The 19,934-nt window shown below is 42.0% G+C and overlaps 1 protein-coding gene across 2 annotated transcripts in view; it reads left to right on the forward strand.

Moving 5' to 3' along the window:
- LOC146508028 (oxidation resistance protein 1-like) overlaps positions 1-19,934 on the forward strand; it is a 102,088-nt gene that overhangs the window by 46,437 nt on the left and 35,717 nt on the right. The window contains exon 1 of one of the 2 annotated variants that reach the window (XM_085178529.1): positions 1,339-19,812. The exons of the other annotated variant lie outside the window; for it this stretch is intronic. Within the exon in view, the coding sequence (XP_085034655.1) occupies positions 19,656-19,812 (157 nt within the window). The 5' untranslated portion in view covers positions 1,339-19,655. Of the gene's footprint in view, positions 1-1,338; positions 19,813-19,934 lie in introns of those variants that run through there. 2 annotated transcript variants of the gene reach the window in all.

Below are 19,934 nucleotides of genomic sequence, written 5' to 3' on the forward strand. Positions count from 1 at the left end.
AACAATAGAAAAGAAAAATGAAAAGAAAGGCAATGAACAGGTTTTACAGGAGAATAAATAGGGAAGGAGAGAAGAGTGATGGAAGAGAAGGCTAAGGAAATTTGACACGAACAAAGAATGAATGGGGAAATGAAAAATGAAAGGAAAGAGAGAAGGTAGGAGAAAGCAAAGAAACGGCTAATGAAGGAAGGGGGAAGTGGAAGGGAGGAAAATATAAGATGTGAAAGGGGTAAGCTAAGCAAAGAGACGACTGAGGAGGAAATTTAAAGAAGGGAAAAGGGGGGAAAAGAAGGCAAAGGAAACAAGATAAAAGGAAGTGAAAGGAGGAGAAATGATTGGCGCTATAACGAAGGAAAGTAAAACTAAAGAGAGGGAACAAGTGGAAAGATTGGCAATAGAGAGGAAATGAAAGGAGGAAAAAAAGGAGAGGCAAAGGAAAGATTCTTGAGGGAACGACACTTGACACCAGCTCTCCCCAGAGTCCCGGCTTCTCCGTCTGACAGCCTCCTAGTCCTACTGCCACGTCTGACCTTTACATCATTATAGCCAGCCTCAAGCCTGCACTCCAGAGCTTGGCGGGAGAAAGCCAAACAGGAGATGAACCTTGTGTCCCCGCAACTGTAGACTCATTAAGGATGACTTACCGTGTTCCTGCCTACAACAAGCGCATGTGAAAACTGCTTCATCACACTGTGCTCTCATTGCCGTACAAGTGCTCTTCAATCTCTTTATTCTCCGGGGCTGACTCATGCGCTCCGTGCCTATATGGAAGCACATGTGGGTCTGACTCTGCCTATGTTTGTGTACCATCTCAAGTTAAATATGGAGACGGATTATGGCTATAAGGCATCTTTGTATGGACGCAAAGGCAGAGCCCTGCACAGCATGTCACCGCACCTAATGGCTTCTAAGAGGAGAGCTGGATCCTCCCATTCCTGTTATTTCTGCTCTTTCTACCATTTTATTCCCCAGTGTCTCCTCTGCTTTCCTGCCTTTTCCAACCACCCCCCATGTCTCACTCTCTCTGTCTTCACAGTCTCTACCTTGTTATGCTCTAATGTATTTCCTATGTTTCTGACCGGGGGGTACCGGCAGAAGGGTAATCTGTCTCAAAGACAGACGGACAGCTCCACAACAGATTGCTACAAACTGTGGCACCAACCGCCGCTGAAGTGCTGCAGAGGGGCATTTTATCACGTTACGATCTAGTCTGGCTTAATTTCTCAACTGAGACAGCTAAACTTGTGCTCATGCACATATAAGCACATATGAGCAGACCTTTGCCTACAATAGTTAAAACAGGACCTGTTCATAGAGGGTTTGGTATGCAACTTGATTATTGATGGGGAACAATCAGACTATCACAGCAGTCAGTCAGAACCTGTTTCTGAATTCCCATCAAGATCCATCATGAATAATTTCCTTTTAAACAAGGTAAACTGTGTGAAATTATTCGAATGCTGCTGTGCACACCTCGGTGAGCACTAGCGGCTTGCAGGCAGATGCAGAGGCCCGACTTTGCCGGCATAGCATTGTATCGAGGGGAGCTGACAGAGGAAATGCTAATAAACAAGGCGGGTGTGCACGTGGCGGCGTAACCTAACACCCCGAGAGCGGCGGACCCTGCCACCGCCACCTTCTGACTGATTATTCCCCTGTTAGTTATTCATTGGATTCTCACTGGAGGGTCGAAGAGGGGGAGGAGTTGGTGTAGCGGTCAGAATCCCATTAGCAGCTATTCACAAGATCGAAGGAAGTGTCGGGTTGAGCGTTGGAGCTGGTGTCCTGTTGCTCCTTTACTACTTGTGCTTGTGCTTGTGTGTAAAGCCATCGCTACAGCAGTTGTCCTTGAAAATAGTACAGTTTTTCCCCAGTCCCCAGCAGCAGCAGCATAGTCACAGCATGATGTAGCAGGAGCAGCTAATCACTACAGCGGCTGACAGTTACAGCCAGCGCCGCGAGTGCTATACTTGTGTCACTCTTGGTTTCTGTGTTTGATGTAATTGTCTCAGGTGGCACATCTCTTGTGTTTACACATCCGGACTGTAGCCAGGGGTGGCAATTACACACAAGGCTCTTTAAGACATCCCCTCTGCTCTTTTTCTAGTAAAATGGGACAAACTTGGATTTCTGAAACTAGAAAAGAGAGATAAAAGAGATGAAAGCAGTGTAGTGGAGCATTCAGTTTCATTTGCAAATTGAGTAATGGGGAACTCCCAAGATTGTGCAGTCCAAAATTCAAACTTGGAGTCTCAGACATGCAGTGGTAGAGAGGAAAGTTGCCAGTGAGGCAAAGAGTCGGTAGAGGTAGAGTGGTTGCCCCATGATCGGTGGTCGGGGGTTCGAATCCACTGAAAGGCTACCGTAAGGTACTGTCTCTACACACTGCTCCCCGGGCGCTGCATTTGGTGTATGGCGATTGCTTCACTGGGTGAATGGGTTAAATGCAAAGAAATAATTTCCCTACAGGGACTAACACATTATTATTATGTGGAATGTTGGAAAGCTTGACTGACAAGAACAATGACAGAGAACAATGGGAACAAGGGACTATATGTGTTACTGGTGGGTGATTAACTGATTAAAACTGCGTAAAAAGTCAGCCGTTTTCCTTTGTCTTTTTGTCTTTGCTCTTACCAGTTACAGCCACTGCTGAGTCCACGAGGAACTCAAAATTCCATAGTCCCCACTTGCCCCTGGGATGCATTGATACATGTTTTGTTGCTCCTATTATGCTCCATAGTAGTGAAACATCTGGATCTAAAGGGTTTTTTTTGACCAGTTCAATTTTCATTCCTGTTTTATTTATATAGTACAATCACAACAACAGTCCCCTGAAGTTGCTCTATATGTATGGGAAATACCCAACAATAATACAGATTAAAACCCCAACAATCAAATCAATGTGAGCAAGCACTTGGCAACAGTGGGAAAGAAAAACTCCCTTTTAACAGGAAGAAACCTCTGGCAGAGCCAGGCTCAGGGAGGGACAGCAATCTGCCACGGCCTGTTGGGGATGAGGGGGAGGGAGACAGGATGAAAAAAAGCATCCATTACAACCAGAGAAGATGCTAAGACTTGGTATCAGGGGTGATCCAGAAACATTTTTATGGATCATTAGCCACGAATGAAGGCAATAAGAGTCTTATCCTTCCCACAATGCAGTGTGCTGTGTTACAAACCTTTGCCTTCTGGTGTTGCTGCTCGCTGCCTTAATGACAGACATGAGAGTGCTTGAGAGTGAAAATGACTTTGAGAAAATCTGCAGAATTAGATTATCTGAGCTACTTATGATACCAAAAACTAATATTTCTCCTCTGTTTTTGTCATCAGGAAAGATCAGAGTAAATATATTTTCAGGACGCTGCTTCTTATCACCATGTAAAACCCAGCGTTTCTATGGTCACATCGTTTTCAACAGTCAAGAGGTGAACATCTCAAATGCAGGAGGATAATTTTTATTGCGTCAAATGATATGCCAGTATAGTTACTCCTTTTATTTACCTGCTTTAATATGTTCACCGCCAGGGGGTAGCGTGTTTCCAGAAAGTTTTTAGTGCAGTCAGAAGTAAGTTTGCAGTTTATAGTCCATTTTTCTAAATACCTGGACTTCTACATTAGCATCAGTGCTTTCTCTGCATCCAGCGATTTTTCTTCATCTTCACATGTTGTACTCAGATTGTCCCCTCTAAGCTTCCTCCTGGATCTCGGTACTTCCAGGAGTAGCTGGTCAGCTGACCTAAAAGACCGACAGGGTGTGTAGGGATGAAGAAGCCCTACACACCAGAAGAGAGGTAAAGCAGGGCAAGCTTGGGACAGTATTAAAAAGACAAACATAAGAATTTTAAAATAAACTCTAAAAGACACAGGCAGCCAGTGCAGTGAGGCCAGCACAGGGGTTATATGTTGTCTTGTACGAGTTCCTGTTAGCAGTCGTGCAGCAACATCTTGAAACAGCTGCAGATGTGAGATCAACGACTGACTGACTCCCACTGACTCCTGCGTTTCTTCCACTGGGTCTCACCTTTTTTTTTTAATCCACACAGCTTTTATATTTGTGAAAAAAAAAAGATAAAAAGTGAGCATAGTTAGTGAGTACAGTGTGGTTCATGTGTCAGACATGTAATTTTCACCCAAAAGGTGCAATTTTGAGTCCCTGCTTTCAAATAATTGCTAATGGCCACTTATTCCGTTTTAGGTGAGTAAGAGGTGACTTCAGACTCACTGTTTTTGACATGAATGTGTTCAGTGCAAATGGACATTAGGTGTGATGTAAACTTCAGCTGTTAGTCATATATCTGTCTGATATACATTTCTGTAAAGATTAGGTTGATATAACCTATCTATTAGTTTGCTGTAGAACTCCAGACGTAGTATTTGTGGTCTGGAAAGACAGTTTGGCAACATTTGTTCTATTAGAATTGCATTTCATAAAGATGAGTCAAACTTTAAACCAGACAAATGGAAATATCCTGCTTACTCACTGCTGAGCTGTTATTACAGACCATGTATGATGCAGACTATAAGGACAAAGGAGGACACTCTTCTGCTATGAAATCCACCTTAACTGTGAGTTGCCACTATGCTTTGCATCAGTATCGAACCTTTATGTTCTCCCCTGAGTGAATAAGAATGACAGAGGGATTGGATGAACGTTTGTCAGAGAGAATAACCGTTAAAATGAGAAGGGAGAGAGGGAGAGTAAGAGCCATCGGTCACGCTCTGGCAGCAGCACCCACAGCCATGCCAGGGTGCTTTTGCCAGCGGTGCTGCTTGTGTGCACTGAGATAAGCTCAAGCCTTCCTGCCTTGGCGGTATAGGCCGGTCACGTAGAACCAGAAGGCAGCTTAGCCCCACTGCAAATCCAGTGAAGTGTCTTACTTTCACTTCCTCCCACACAGCCTCGTTCTCTGCCTTTTTCAGGGTTTCAAGCTTTCTCTCTCTTCAGCATCTCCCAAGTCTTGTTTGACACTGCATGTTCACTATAGAGATCGGTGTTTATCCTTCCTAGGAACCACCGAGTTAGCAGAAACATGGAAGAGGTGGATAGATGTTAGTCATGCAGATGTTTGGTGTGGAACTACAGCTGGCATATTCAGAGTTTTCAGGTTTGAGACTGTTGGCTGGGTAAAAGAAGTCATTTAAATAAACAGGAGATGAATTCTTATTTTTTTTTAAGCCATGTTCAATTTGAAGATCGCTTAAAAGGCTAGCCATTTCACACCAAGTAGTGTAAAGCTAGATATACAGGTGAAGACAAAATTCTTAGCCCACCTATGAAACTGAAAGTTTCTCTCAAAGTTTTGTGCGCAGTCAGGGGTTAAAATGGGATTCAGCAGGTGGGGGAATCCTAAAATCAGTTGTAGTGGCTCAGCATGGTAGAGCTGGCTGTGATCAGCTGACCTGCGGCTCTTTGTGGATGTACACAACTGCAAACTACCCTGTTTATCCTGCACTAACCTGCAGAGTATTTTCATGCAACCTTTAAATAACACAGTTGGTCTACCTCAGTTTGTTTCACAATATGAAAAAGCATAATGTCACATGTACAGACCCAATATCTGATTTACAAACACGAGGACTTACATGTAAGCTTTACATATCCAGTTTATGGAATACCACTGAGAGAGTCCTTACCTTTAAATCGAACCTCTCTTCTTCCTCTCCTGTCCTGTCTTCCTTATTTTTCTCCATCTCTGAGTGAAGTTGGCTCTATGTCTTTTCTCCTCCTGTGAAATACAGCAATTGGACTTTAAGCTAGCAACACACTGTGTGACAAACTGCACACAAACAGTTTGTGTGTTTGCTGAGGTTTGTTAAGCTGATAGAAATGTTGCATTTGAAATTACCTGCCACATAAAAAGTATTGCTCCCTTTATGCTCACTCGTCTTGTTCTAGCTGAAGTATGCGACCGCAGCTTATGGACACTTTCAATCATTCCTGTGCTCTGCTATAAAGTAAAAACATCAGCCTATTTTAACATCTGACTTTGGCACACGGTTTTGCATCTTTCATATCTTTTTGTGCGACGCAAACAGGATTGCCTCTTATGCCTTAATGCTCAGGCTCGAATTGGTTCGATGTTTGATGGCCTGCAGTGAAACCTAAAGTAACAACCCCGTTTTGAAAATGTAAGAAGTAGAAAGTACCGATATTTATTTAAAAATGTCAGGACTTAATGTAAAAAGTTGTCAGACAATAAATACTCAAGTAAAGTCCAGATACCTGAAATTTCTATTTAAGTACAGTAACAAGGTATTTGTACTTAGTTATTTACCACCTCTGACAATAATAGAATTATTAAACAAACAAAAACAAAAATGACCAAGATCAGTATTATTAGCTTGAAAAAAACGGAAAATTTCTTAACCATAGCACAAACCACTGCTGTGCAATGATGTGCTTTAACTCTGTAACACTCAAAGCTTGTAAAATCAAGTTAAAACTTAGGATTTTCTTCCAATTTTACACCCAGTATTAAAACCTCAAGAGTTTGACCTGTCAGAAGCTACTAAAAACTAAGTTAGCTTAGAAATGAGAAAAAAGACTTGTGGATGCTTACAAAGTAGAAGGTGGATATATAATATATAAGTTGTCACAGCTTTTCCAAATGTCAAGAACTGGAGTGAGATGTATCATCAAAAAAATTCAAAGAGAGCCACACAGTACAGAACAAGCCTGGCAGAAGTAGGAAGCCTTCAAAGACTGTAAAGCAAACTAGTGAGAGATGTGTCTGAAGACCCCAGAACAACTGCCAAGATGTAAATACAAGTCAAGAGTCAATGAGTGTCGACAGTCGTGACTTGGCTAACTGTGAGCCTGCAGACTGAAGTATGCTAAGGACAACCTGGAGAAAGACTATCCATACTAGAATCGCGTCCTTTGGTCAGATGAGACAAAACTAGAACTTTGGCCAGAGAGAGCTAATGTTAGAAGAAAGAAGGGAGAGGCATACCACCCAAAGAACACCCTCCCAACAGTGAAACAAGGAGGTGGCAGTATCTTGCTGTGGGTATGCTTCAGTGCATCTGGAACTGAGAATTTCAATTTCAATTCCTTTCGGCCCCTGAAAGAAAACCTCAAGTAGTCAACAGCAAAACTGGATCCCTAAAACATGCGTTGCTCCTTGAGAAGAACTACCTCTAACTCTGACTTTAATACCACTGAAAATCTGTGGAATGAACTGAAGACTAAGAACAAGCCAGAAGACCGTCGAATCTGGAAGAGACTGAGAGATTTGCCAAAGAAGAATCGGCTGGGATTGCTCAGGAAACTACAATAAATGACTGCAGGCACAACTGACTATTAGCATCAGGTGGGGTAATAATTCTGTCCTCATCTGCATTGTCTTCAGAGATTGGTTATGTGCAGTGTAATCTAGGGATGCAACGATACCAATTTTTTCAAACCGATACGATACCGATACTTGGATCTGAGTACTTGCCGATACAGAGTACAAAAACCGATACTTCTACCACACACACACACACACACACACACACACACACACACACACACACACACACACAAATACAATGAATTGGAAAACAGGTTTTATTATATTCCCTGTTGATAATAAATAAAATCTTAATAAAAATGACCACAAAAAAATTTCAAGTGAAAAATAAGCTCTTCTGTTAAATTATTGCAGAGTCTCCACATTGTAATTTTACAAAATATCACTGAACTATTGGCACTGTCTCGAGCTTTCAGAATAATAAATAAACACTTCTGTTTGGAATAAAATAAATACAAATTAGGTTTGAGAATAAAATAAACTTTTAAATTATTGCAGAGTGTCCATATTGTAAACAAACAAAATAACGAAAGTATTTGGCATTGACGAACAAACTCTTCATCAGTCCACTGTGCCGTTAAACCGAGGACTGACATCGGGCACACACTGCTTGTCTTTACCTCTTCAGAAAGTTTTGGCACCATTATCTCCCTGATGTATGGGTGGTTGGGAATTTCATATCGCAGCTCGAGTATGCTGAGAAGACGGTGCAATCCTATGTTTTCCATGACCAGCATTGGCTGGTCATCCAGAGCGATAAAATGAGTCAGAGGCTCTGTTATTTTAACTGCCCGTGGATTTTCTCTTGACATTTTTCATCGCTTTTCCAAAACCTGAGTTAAAGTTCGCTGTTCCGGTCCACACTGCTCACATTTTGCTTAGCTTAGCTACAGCAGCCTCCAGTTTCTCTTTTTTATCTGGAGTCGCCAGTCTCACTCGCCTAACCCTGTGCCTGTTTAGCGCGGGATGTCCTCCTAATGGCCAATCTAAAAAACTACAACAGAAATGACAAGCCACCCTCTGATTAATGAAATAAGTTGGTATCGGTTAACTTTTACGAGTATGAGTACACACACATTTTACAGTATCGGCCCGATACCCGATACCAGTATCGGTATCGGTATCGGTGCATCCCTAGTGTAATCCAAAGGTTATAACAAGATTTAAAGAGATTTGCAACTTTATGTGATGCAGAGTTGACGATTGGTCGTGTTTTAACCCAGTTTTAAACTACAAACTCAAAAACTACAAACCTTGCTTAGTTAGCTTAACACACACACACACACACACACACACACACACACACACACACAGCAGTCTTTGCACACACACTAGGGGTTAAGGCAGTTTGGGTAATATTGCACAAGAACTTTGACAGTTAATCCTGTGAAAGCAGCTGTGCCTACAGGGTAGCACAGTCTACACTGCATGTTGATAAGAAAAGCCTCACAACAGCATGCCCAAAGGGCTGCATTTATACTGAGCAGCACCAGAAGCAGTCAAATCACACTGTTCTTGCAAACCTTAATTGGGATATCTGATACTCGTGGATGGGCTTGTTTTCTGTCTGTAAACAACAAAGCAGTGATTAGTTTTATTCAGGTACTGCTTGTGATAGCACCTGCAGTGTTTTTAGTTTGATGTAGACGTATCACGATGTGCGTCCATGCACTTTGAGGCCGTGCACAAGAAGTGTTTACATGCATGTAGATACCTGATTTGATATATCCGCACTGCAATATGAGAGAGGTGGACAGACACATGCACCTCAGACCCGCACAGACACCCAGGAGGCCTCAGGAACCATTTTCACAAAGGTTAATAGTATGCTTTAGTCATCCCCAGACAGCAATGGAGCCGCTTTGATGTTAACTTGGTTACAGGGAGGGAATGTCACCTCTGTTTTACCAGGTTTTGACTTTTTACTTGTGCTTATTATTCTTGGAGCGCTCTCCACGTTCTTATCCAGACCAGACTAGCTGCTCTGCGGAATTAATCACATCCCATTGGTGCCCTCTAAACTTCCTCTTTGTATCATGATTGCAAACAATAGGAGTTAAAAGGTGACCTGAATGCAAATGATATTTTCTGTATTGAAACGGTTGGTCGTATTGCAAAGCCAGACGAAGCGGCTCACAACCAAATTTATGCAGGCATTGAACATCTCTGGTTCCATCAATATTACACTAATTAGGCTGCATCCAGAGTGAATTAAGGTGAACATCCATTTAGCCAAACGCCATGTTTATAGTTACAGTTACACCTGTAGTTTAAAGAGGAGTTGCAGCTGCTGCTGCATGCAAATGCTATGAAACCTGTTTGCTGTGGACAGACTTGTGTATGCAGGACAGACATGCAACTAAGAGGATAAGAGGTTCACTTATCCTTAGACTGTCTCAATGTTACACGGATCACAATGATGTTAGCCCTGTCCCAAATGGCCTTTAATATATTTGTCTGACATTTGTCATTCCTGAATGTCCCCAGAGATGACGCATGCACTCCCTAAATCAGTTCTATGGACCTTTTGTGCCCTTAGTTTTTCATAAAGAAATGATATGAGATTAACTTCAAACAGACCTTCACATTCCCCTGTTTCAAGGACACTTAATGTAGATTTGTATCCACAGCATAGTATGCTGTCATATGTATGACTCAACACTGTGTGGATCTAAATCGCTGCACTGAATCACATCTTGGCCAGCAGCAAAAGCCACAGAGATTTGTAGCCACCAAGGCCGCTGTTAGGTTTGGTTTTTTTTTCCCCTTCTCCTTTTTTTCCCACTTTGACAGAAACAAAAACATTAATGTTTTCTTCTGGAGTGAAAGAAAGCAGTGCAAGGAAAAGAGGCTGAATTTACTGCAGCACCACTGTAAAAGATCTATGGGTCGGATTTATTGGCCTGCCGGTGTAATTACGTTGACCGGGGAGTCTCTCGGTGGCCCTCTTCTCGTTGGGCTCAATTTATAAATGCCACAGAGGCAGTAATCCCACTGTTTCCCCACTTAGTTTGGAAAGGGCTGTAGCCATCCTCTGGCTAGGATTGATTACATATAGCTCAAATGAAGAGTAAGCAGTTTTCCACTGTCGAACGCCAAGACCGGCCCCAGCTATTGATTCATTTTACAGCGGAGGGAAAATAAGATCTGCCACTTCGTATAACGGTTGATATTTGTTTCTCTTTGCTTGTGAATTTATGGGCTCCCGTTGTTTAAGAATGGCTCTATTTCCCCAGTATCTAATGTACATACTAAAAACAGAAGAAACCCTACTTATGCGACGGCAGGCGCTGTAAAGCATTATTACTCAGTGCCTTTAAGGAGTCGATAAATCTCACAGTTATGGATGATATTTATGGAAAAAGTAACCGAATTTACAGCAGCACTGGAATCGGATTGCTCGTACGAAACACTACAAGTTGTGTTAATTTGGATCCTTAATGATATACAACTGTTTGATCTGTGTCTTGCATTGTTCATTGCTAATCTTTTTCAGAGCTGAAAATGGTTATTATTATCATCATCAGTGATAATAATAATAATAATAATGATACAACTTTGCTGTCATCCCAATGTTTTGTTTTTAGACATTATTCATGCAATAAGCACTCAGCAGAATAATGTTCATTGTTACTGCCAGACTCCACCTTTCCTACACTGAAATCAGATGTTATGCTAACTTATTAGGGGATTTACGTGAAGTACAGTGGTAGTAAATCTGGTTGTATTCATTTTAAATTGGTATTGTTAAATTCTACTGCACAGTTTATGCTTTACTATCCAGTTTCACATATTGTCATAACTTTCCAATCAGCTCGAATGTCGTGTTTGATTGGAGGAATTCCAGGGTTACAGTGTTATTATGGCAAAAACATATCAAATGGATAATGAATATTTGCTAATGTTTGGTGAAGTACAAGACAAGAAGTTTTTTTTTTTTTTTCCATATTTTTATGGCTGTGTTACTTCAGAGTGAGCAATCACTTTAATTTTTGTAGCATCCATTGTACTTGTGGCTTTTATCCCATTAGTGGATATAATGACAAGAGATGGGAAAATTTGGCTGAGCAATCAACGGCTAGAATCACGACTCATCCACATCCACCTTGAGCTCTTCTTCCTGGCCTGATTAGAATGTGGAATACTTTATATTATAAATGCTTCTGGGGCCATGTTTGCCATGTACTGGTTTATTCAAGAGGAAGAATAGCTGGGGGACAGGATTTAGTCGGCCAGCACAGTGCGCTGCCTTTTCGCCACACGGGTCATTGCTCTGGACATTTGCTGGATGGCAGGGTTCTGGAAAACTGCCACAACGACGTGAAGCAGCAGAAGTTACATACATACAAGTTTGAGCTCTACAAGTATTGGTACAGCAGGGGAAAACACACAGCCATCAAAGGACAAAGCTGTTATGAAAATGGGCTTTAAAATTGCTCTTCATGGTTTTGATTCAGTTGAATTCCTATCAGTTATTTAGGAGAAGTGAGTTGTCTTTGGTTTCGCTACTGACTTATCTGAAATCTATTTTTGCCTTTGCAATTTATTTTGCTTTGTAATGCATTTTGTAACTACCCCAAAATATGATTGTATGATGAAGACAAAACAATAAAACCACAGTGGATGCTGAATGCCTCAGTGCTTAGGTGCAATATCGGTCTTTAGACATAAAGCAGTGTAAAATAAAATAAAGTAAAATTTACCCAGAGCTATGTGTTGCAAAGTTGTGATATTATATGTCCAAGCAAACAAATGGAGCATAGACACAGCTGGTCAGCTCAGGTCTCACATAAAGAAATGACCTTTTCTCACAGTGTTGCCCTACAGAGGTCCGACTCCAGCTCACGCATCTTTAGCCACGGTTCACCAACAGCATTCTTTATGTTGGTGTTTGTCACAGCTAGACTTTTACAAAAAAAAGTCAATGGTCTCTTCAAAAAAGGGAAATAGTTACCCATCTTGTTTAAAGGTTCCTCTCTTGGTGGTCACCGTGCTACTTTCTAAGGGATTTTTTTACTTTACAGCTGTAGCTGTTTACAGCCCCACGCACTACACATTTTGTAGGAAGCATGAAGTTTGTGCCACTGGGCTACATCCATTTATCAGAGAAATGTGCATCAAACAATATGCATCAAATTCTAGATCCACAGTCTGGTTGTTGTAAGCTAAAGTTGCTACCTTTGTCTTTATAAGGAGGGAAAAAACTAGCATAGCTTTGTTCAAAGAAATCAACCAACGTTTTCTAAAGCTAAGTAAAATGGTTAATTCTGCTCATTTAAGCAGGACATCAATTAAAAAGATCTTTAAGGAGAGTAATAACTTACCTTTTAAATGATCTCAGCAGTCTTTAGACTAAGCTAAGCTAACACATCCCAGCTTTAGCGCCATCTAGGTCAACCTTTTAGCTCTGAGCGAGAAATCGAATTAATTTATTTTCCAAAACGTTCCAAAACATTTTCAACTCAATTTATTTCTCATTTCATTTTTACCCCTGCAGTTTTTATTCTCACACTCAACCTCTTTGTGTCTCTTTAAAAGGCTATTCAACTTTACTCTTTAAATGAAAGAAAATCTCTGAATGAAAAAAAGACGTCTTGAAAAAGGCACAATCTTATCAAAGTCAGATTATCATCAGCTTTCCCCTTTTCAGTGAGAGACAGTAAGAAAAGCCTTTCAGACGATTTTTGATTCGTTCTGTAGGATATTTATTTTTAAAAGATTAACCGATTTATATCTACGTGAAATTAACATTCACTTAGCTACATCATAAGCTACACATATCGATAGACTGACACCATATTTAACTTAAATGTGTTTCATTAACCGAGCCGGAGTGATTCATTAACGAGTTCCTCCCTGCGCAGTTAATTACGTCGTCACTGGGTCCTAATTCACTCATGTAACTACTGTGGACTCATCCAAAAGGTTGCATCCATTTAACCACGCTAACATCTCGCACCTCGAGTGATGCAATATGCCCCCGGCTTGTAACTTCCCCAACAAATTATCCATGTACTGCATCTCCTGGGGGGCAGAGATTCATTATCCAATTTAGCGTACTCGTGGAACAAGTGATATCAGGTGATAGATGAAAAGAGCCTGGGATGACGACAGTTTTACAGCGGACGGAGAGAGCGCGCAGAGGCTCTTAGCATCTTTGTCGGATTTAAGATGTCCATTTGGCTCTTAATTCCCCCCACACCGCCCCCCATCCCACAGCACTTGGCTGTATCTCGTCACAGAGTCTAATGCCCGTCCAGGGTGAAGAGGTTTATGTAGAGGATTCTTTGTGCTTTTGTGCTTTTGTGCTTTGGCTGAAAGCTGAATGATTCATGTTAGGCTAATGATGAAATTTATGACTGTGTCTGCGTTTAAAAGAAAGCAATTAACTCCTGAAGAGTTCAGCTTGGATAATAAAGTGGACGCAGACATAACAGAGCATTTGTTTTGTTTATGTGCCTCGGTGTTGTAGCACCGCTTTTCTGCCTCCCTGTCAGGTTTATTGTGGACTCAACCTTCAGTGCAAGGCTGGGCTTTATTATTTTAATAAATTGCCTTGTATGAAGAGAGCAGTGGTGCATGTCTGATGCATGTCCCTTCCCTTCCTTCCTCGCCCCCTCCTTCTTTCTCATCCACTATCATCCTGCTTCTCCCTTTCGTCTTCCCTCGCTCTCTCTTCCTCTGCGCCTGTAATTAAGCATCTTCTGGTGGCTGTCAGGTAATTATAAACAGAATTTTGCCACGCAGTAAAATGAAAAGCATCCACACAGATGGAAGAGAGAGGCAAGCAGTTGGTGCTTTGCACCGAGCCAGCAGTCATCATTCGCCGGGGGCCCACCCAGCCTCTCGTGGCGGCTTCAGACAGGGCGAACGCCCACAGAGGATAGATGACCAAGAGTAGAGGGGGTGGAAGTGGCGGAGAAAGATAGCCCGCTCTGACGGCACCGCCCATCGATCACCACTAGCCACCTTGTAGAACTGTCCGAAGAGAGAAAAAAGGCAATAACAGGGGGGTGAATTGATGTGGCGGCAGGTCAGTGTCAGGCTGGGTGCTACAACAACAACCTTAGCCATCACCTTCTTGTTTCCTGTCTTTGCTAAAGGCATTAAGCTAAAACACAGAGGCTTATTTCAGCACTCTGACATCATGTATCAACCTGACTGTGGAGCCTTTATTCATCCAGTCTCATTTATTCCTGTATCTGTTTCTCTCTGTGTACATAAGACTCTTAGAGGCAACTAAAGATCCACTTTTTGGATGATATATTTGGATCCCGTGGTCACAAATCCGCATTATAGTGAGGAGAAACTGTTAGCTAAGGTCTTCTGAATGAGTTCAATATAAAACCAAATGTATAAAAGAGCACAACTGACTGTGACAAGCAGCTTATCTTCTAAAATAGAACACCTCTTTTAAAGGTTCAGTTTTCCCTCATGGCAGCAGTGTTGTAGTTTATGTGTTGTATCAAAGTTTAGCTCTAACCTTGAAGCATGACATTGACCTTGCCTTTTTGATATAAGCTGGCATGAGATTTGAGATTGGTTATCTCTACTCCAACTCGCAAGGCTGTAGCCCAGCGGAGAGCTTGATGATTTGCATTTTGATGGCCAGTTTAAAAAAAAAAAAAAAAAACTCCAAACACTGACTGAAAGTACTCATTGAACTACTTACATGTGATCCCTTCTCATTTCTGTCATTGTCTTTGCTAATAAGAAGGCACACATCTAATCTTTACACTAAGCTGGGCTATTGGTCTCTTGGCTTCAGCTCGACAAACTTGAATGTGGTGTCGATCCGCTCAGTTTGGTCAGAGAAGAATTTACATATTCTAATAAAAACATGTACAGACTCAGAGCTGAACAAGCTTCTTGGATGAAAGGTGTCACCCTGCACGACATGTGTTAAAGTTTCCTACGATAACCTAGATGACTGAGAACCTTTACGGACATGTACAGACACGGTGTTTACAGCTCTGTTACACTCTGCAGTGTCGCACTCCAGCATCCAAACCACACCCCAGCACCACAAACACAATCCTTCTATTTCTGCACTTAAAAACAGTGCTGCTGGACATTCATGGAAAGAACCTGATCAGTGGTCTGCTTGTGGCTTATTTAGCAAGTCACAAATACACAACAGTAATACAAGAGGATAAAGCAGCATTCGCTTAAGTGAGGTCCTGGCTTGTGTCCAGTCCTCAATGCATGAGCTTGAAGTGTGCTTTCTCTATGCTATCCACCCCACAATCATCATGTCTGGTTTCAAAACACCATGATGCCAATGCACAAAATCCTCAGCTCGGGACTTCAAAGCAGGTCTTCACAAATCAGTGAATGACGTCACTCAGGCTGTGTGCATCTCTCCTATGCAGTCTATGGTTAAATGCATGGTTACTCACTGCTGCTTGCATCCCACTGATAAGAGTTTCACACATGATTTAAATATCAATGCTAGATTATGACTCATGGGCCAAATAGCCTCACACAAATGTTTGTATAGTCCCATGTAAGCAGCAAGATGGAAGGTGCTCCGCAGCGTTCGTGCAAAATCAAGGCAAACATTTGAGTGACAGCAGTCAGACTTATATAATCACTGCTCTGAGTAATTAAAAGGCGCATTTCTCCAGATGATCCGGTGACTCAGCCTGGCATTGTTCTGGCTTTAACAGGCACCACACAACATTCGATTCATGTTTCCCTCTCATGAATATTTGGCTCCTGCTGTCAATGTGAAAAACATGTTCATCTGTTGTAGTACTGACAAGCTTTTGAGAGGCAAAGCTTTACTTCCCTAGTGAAACAGCCCGAGAGAAAGCGGCATTTTCTGACAAGAGCTGTTAAACACCTGTGATTGCTGCCATTGTCTGTATGCCTCCGCTTGATTCCTCCTGGCAGCAAACCGTCTTTATTGGTCGTCATCTTGTAAGAGCTGCGGGATAATAGACCATAACGCTCATGAAACACGGGACAATGTGTGCTGTACATTCTGTGCGTACACTCCAGCTCTGTTAGATGCTTCTAGAAATGCCACGTGAGATGCGTTCACTACAAGCAACCAGTGCCGTACACGGAAAGGCTCGTTTGTGTTTGCCAGCAGGTGCATTTGTGTCACTCTGCGCTGTGTTTTTCTAGTGATTTCCACTGCAAACGAAAAAAACAAAAGTCTGGAAGAAAGGGCAGACTGTGCGAGAAATGGGTGTACAGTAAGCGTGTGCACATGCTAACACAGGCTTTACAGTGCATGTACATGCTCAGCGTGTTGCTTCAGCTCAGACTGCTTATGCAACATTACTTGTGACTTCTGTTCATTGATAACAGGGAAAGTGGCAGCAGCTCCCCGGTGGCCTGCGTGTTTCTTCGTAATGAAAGCGTCCCTGTTCTCAGGATTAGGTGCCAACCAACATGGCTCTGAATGGGAAACTGCTGAGATTAACACCCAGATGATGACAAAGGCTCACGCACAGCACCCTCTCAGGGCCTTTGCTGACAGCAGCTGACATCAACTGGGTTTTTTTTTTTTAATCCAGGTACTTGAACAGCAAGATTTCTCCATTAAACAAAATGGTTCTCAAATGCTGCTCTGATCCAGATAGAAATTAATAAGAAAGGTTATGATATAGCTTTTGCGTGCCTTGTAAACACGCAACCAAATTAGAACGTGTCCCTTTAGGATATTGTAAATATACCCAATATAATGGTCTGTATGTCACACAGAAACGGGATAATTTGCAAAAATTCAGAAGGACATAACAGCGTAATAAATGTCAGTTAGCTAATTTGCTCCAGGGTCTCTTTAATCACCTCTAAAATACACAAAATACACACATCAAACATGCAGGCTTAAGGAGAACGTAACTCATATAATTTCCATGCAATGATGCTCATGTAGTCGGATGAGCACAGAGGGAATTCTTTCATTTTTCCCTCTTTGGTCACATTTACGGCTTAATTAGAGAGTGGAGGAGTTCTCTGAGAAAATAGGTCTTTAAAACTAGATTGGGTGTTATTGTTTGGCGTGCACGACTGCTCGGTATATCTCTAATCCTATGGGGTTACAGCGCAGAGAGGATGGCTCCCTCTGAGAATGTTATGGATGATTTGATGACCGCTCTGGGCAGCTGTACAGCAACACAGTACATCACGCAGCTACGAGGCCCTGCAGTGGGGTGGGGTTTGTTGGGGTGGCGCTGGGCCAGTGTAAACACATTGCTCAAGTGCCAAGTGTACCAGCAGGGCGCTACACAAGGTCAGAGAGGAAAGAAGTGGGACAGGTGCTCATAATTCCAAGTCAAGTATTCAAATATCTGCTGTCGAAGTTGTTTGTGTGCTATATTCTTTTCATTTTTGAAGTAAAAAAACACTAGTTTGAACAGTCCCCCTGCTTCAGGCTCACATATGTTTAGACTGGATCTGTCACAGAACACCTCTTCTCCCGCGTGACTGCAAGGCAGCTGAAACGCAGCGTGATAAGGTGCCAATCATTTGTAATAGCTGATTAAGTTGTTGATTAAAGAAAAGTTCGAGCATTCGGGCTTTCCGGCTTATACGCGTGTCTCTGATTTATTTTTCTTGTAAATTAAACATCCTAGGAACAGGAATTGGGGGTATTTAGGGGACATTTTCCAGCTTTATTACAGACTAAATGAGTAATTGGCCAGTCATTAAATCAAATGACATATTAATAGACAGTGAAAACAGGCATTTAGTTGCAGCCCTGCTTGTTTGAACAGAACCACAAAGGCAGATGATGTCAAAGATGATGAGAAAAAAGTCATTTTTTTCTCAAAATAAAAAAAAAGAAGTAAAATCTCACATATTCAAAACTGCATTCTTTCTGATGCACTATTGTAATACCCACGCTACTTAAGGCAACCAGCAGATGGAGCACTTTCAGTATTGAAAATGGCTCGCACTCTCAAACCTCACTGCTTCAATGCACTCAGATATAACAGATGCTTTAACCTCAGCTGGCCTTTCACACATACTGGGAATGAGACACGGGTGCTTTTCCTGTCTGATTATCCTCGCAAAGAAAAATTCTCCCCCCTCCCCATCTTTAACGTTTCTCATGTGAATGTGTTGCTGGATCATTACAGGGCCTGTCTTTACACTCTTTACTTACCAGAGCAGCTCTGCCCCCCTGGGATAAATAATGAATCACAGGCTCTCCAGCTCACAACCTGAGGCTGCTTCCCAATCATCACACCCTGTTCTGGTCTGCCGGCTTTTCACTTTTCCATGTTCATTTGCGCACAGCAAATGTCATCTCTGCCTATCCATCAGTGGACGAGCAGACGCGTATATGTCGCAGCTCTCAGAGTTCTCACTTTGGACCCTTGAGTCACTTACAGTATGGGCACGGAGTTGTACTTTGCCTCCGGATGTGAGAGTCTCAATTTATTAGAATGTTATTAAGGTGGGAGTCAGATGGATGTCAGTCTCCAGGGTGCCATAAAGCCCCACACTTGATGGCAATCAAATCTCCTAGTAACGATGTGGAAATCGGTGTGGGCTGTGCTGAGCTTCATTTTTTTTCCCTTTTTATATTTTTATTTGTAAAGATTTTTTTCAAGTTCAGGTTTCATGAATGACTTTTTAAAAGTCTGCGTTCAATCAGCACTGAATCTGTAACTTGTGATTCATTGCAAATGAACTTCAGCATTAAAAAAATATTTGCAAACCTAAAGAATGTGACCTGAAGTAACAAGATGTGAACCCTGCCTGTAAAGTAAAAGCTGCATTCAAATGCTTATCTGTGGATAAAATTGTATTTTAAGCTTTGTTTGACTGAAATCCCTAGCCATACACTCATCTATGAGCATGTAATATGTGGTTTATAACACAGTGTAGCTGTAAACACATTTAAATACTTATGTGTTTATCTTCTTGCATCTTATAGCTTACAAATCTATTAATCATTATTCTGGATAAAAAAAAAACCTTGAAGTGCTACACAGTTAGTAAGCAATAGGAACACAATACTACAACTAATTCAGACTTTACTAAAGCAAAGTAAAGCGGTTAGCTATGTTATTGAGGAGGCTACATCAAATATAGGAACTTCTGTGGAATGCAGTTAGTGTAAATGTAGGCCAATAGGGCAGTAGGCTGCACTGGAAGACGGCCTGTTGCGTTCGAGTCCACTAGGGGCAAAAACAGTGCGCACCCGTTGACGTGTTTCAAATAGTTCCTGTTTTGGAATGTGTGGAGTAGTTGAGGTTCGTTCACACTACGAGTTTGAGTGTAGCTGCTTTGTCAGCTTTGTTTTTTCTTTTTGCGCGATGAGAGCGGCTATTTAAACACTTTTGAAAACTCTTTTTGTTAGCTAAGCTAGCTAGGTTCTGCAGCCGTACAATAATGGACTACATATTTTCTATCACGGGCAGCGGCGCGAGAGTTGTCAGGGATGCAATCTCTCAGAGACTGTGGCCCGGACCCGTGCAGGACTCGGTCCACCTAGAGCAGCACAACGCTGGGACGATACATGACAGAAGTACCGTCTACTCGAGGACAGGTCAGTCTCACATCAGCTGTGCTCGCTGAGAGTTTTGCTGTGTACGCTCTCAACTTTACAGAGCGAAACAAGCCTGCAGCGCACGCCTCGGAGAGTGCTTTCAAACTTCCTTTGAAAGTCAT

Source organism: Neolamprologus multifasciatus, chromosome 11 (assembly GCF_963576455.1).
Source record: "Neolamprologus multifasciatus chromosome 11, fNeoMul1.2, whole genome shotgun sequence".
Classification (NCBI taxonomy): domain Eukaryota; kingdom Metazoa; phylum Chordata; class Actinopteri; order Cichliformes; family Cichlidae; genus Neolamprologus; species Neolamprologus multifasciatus.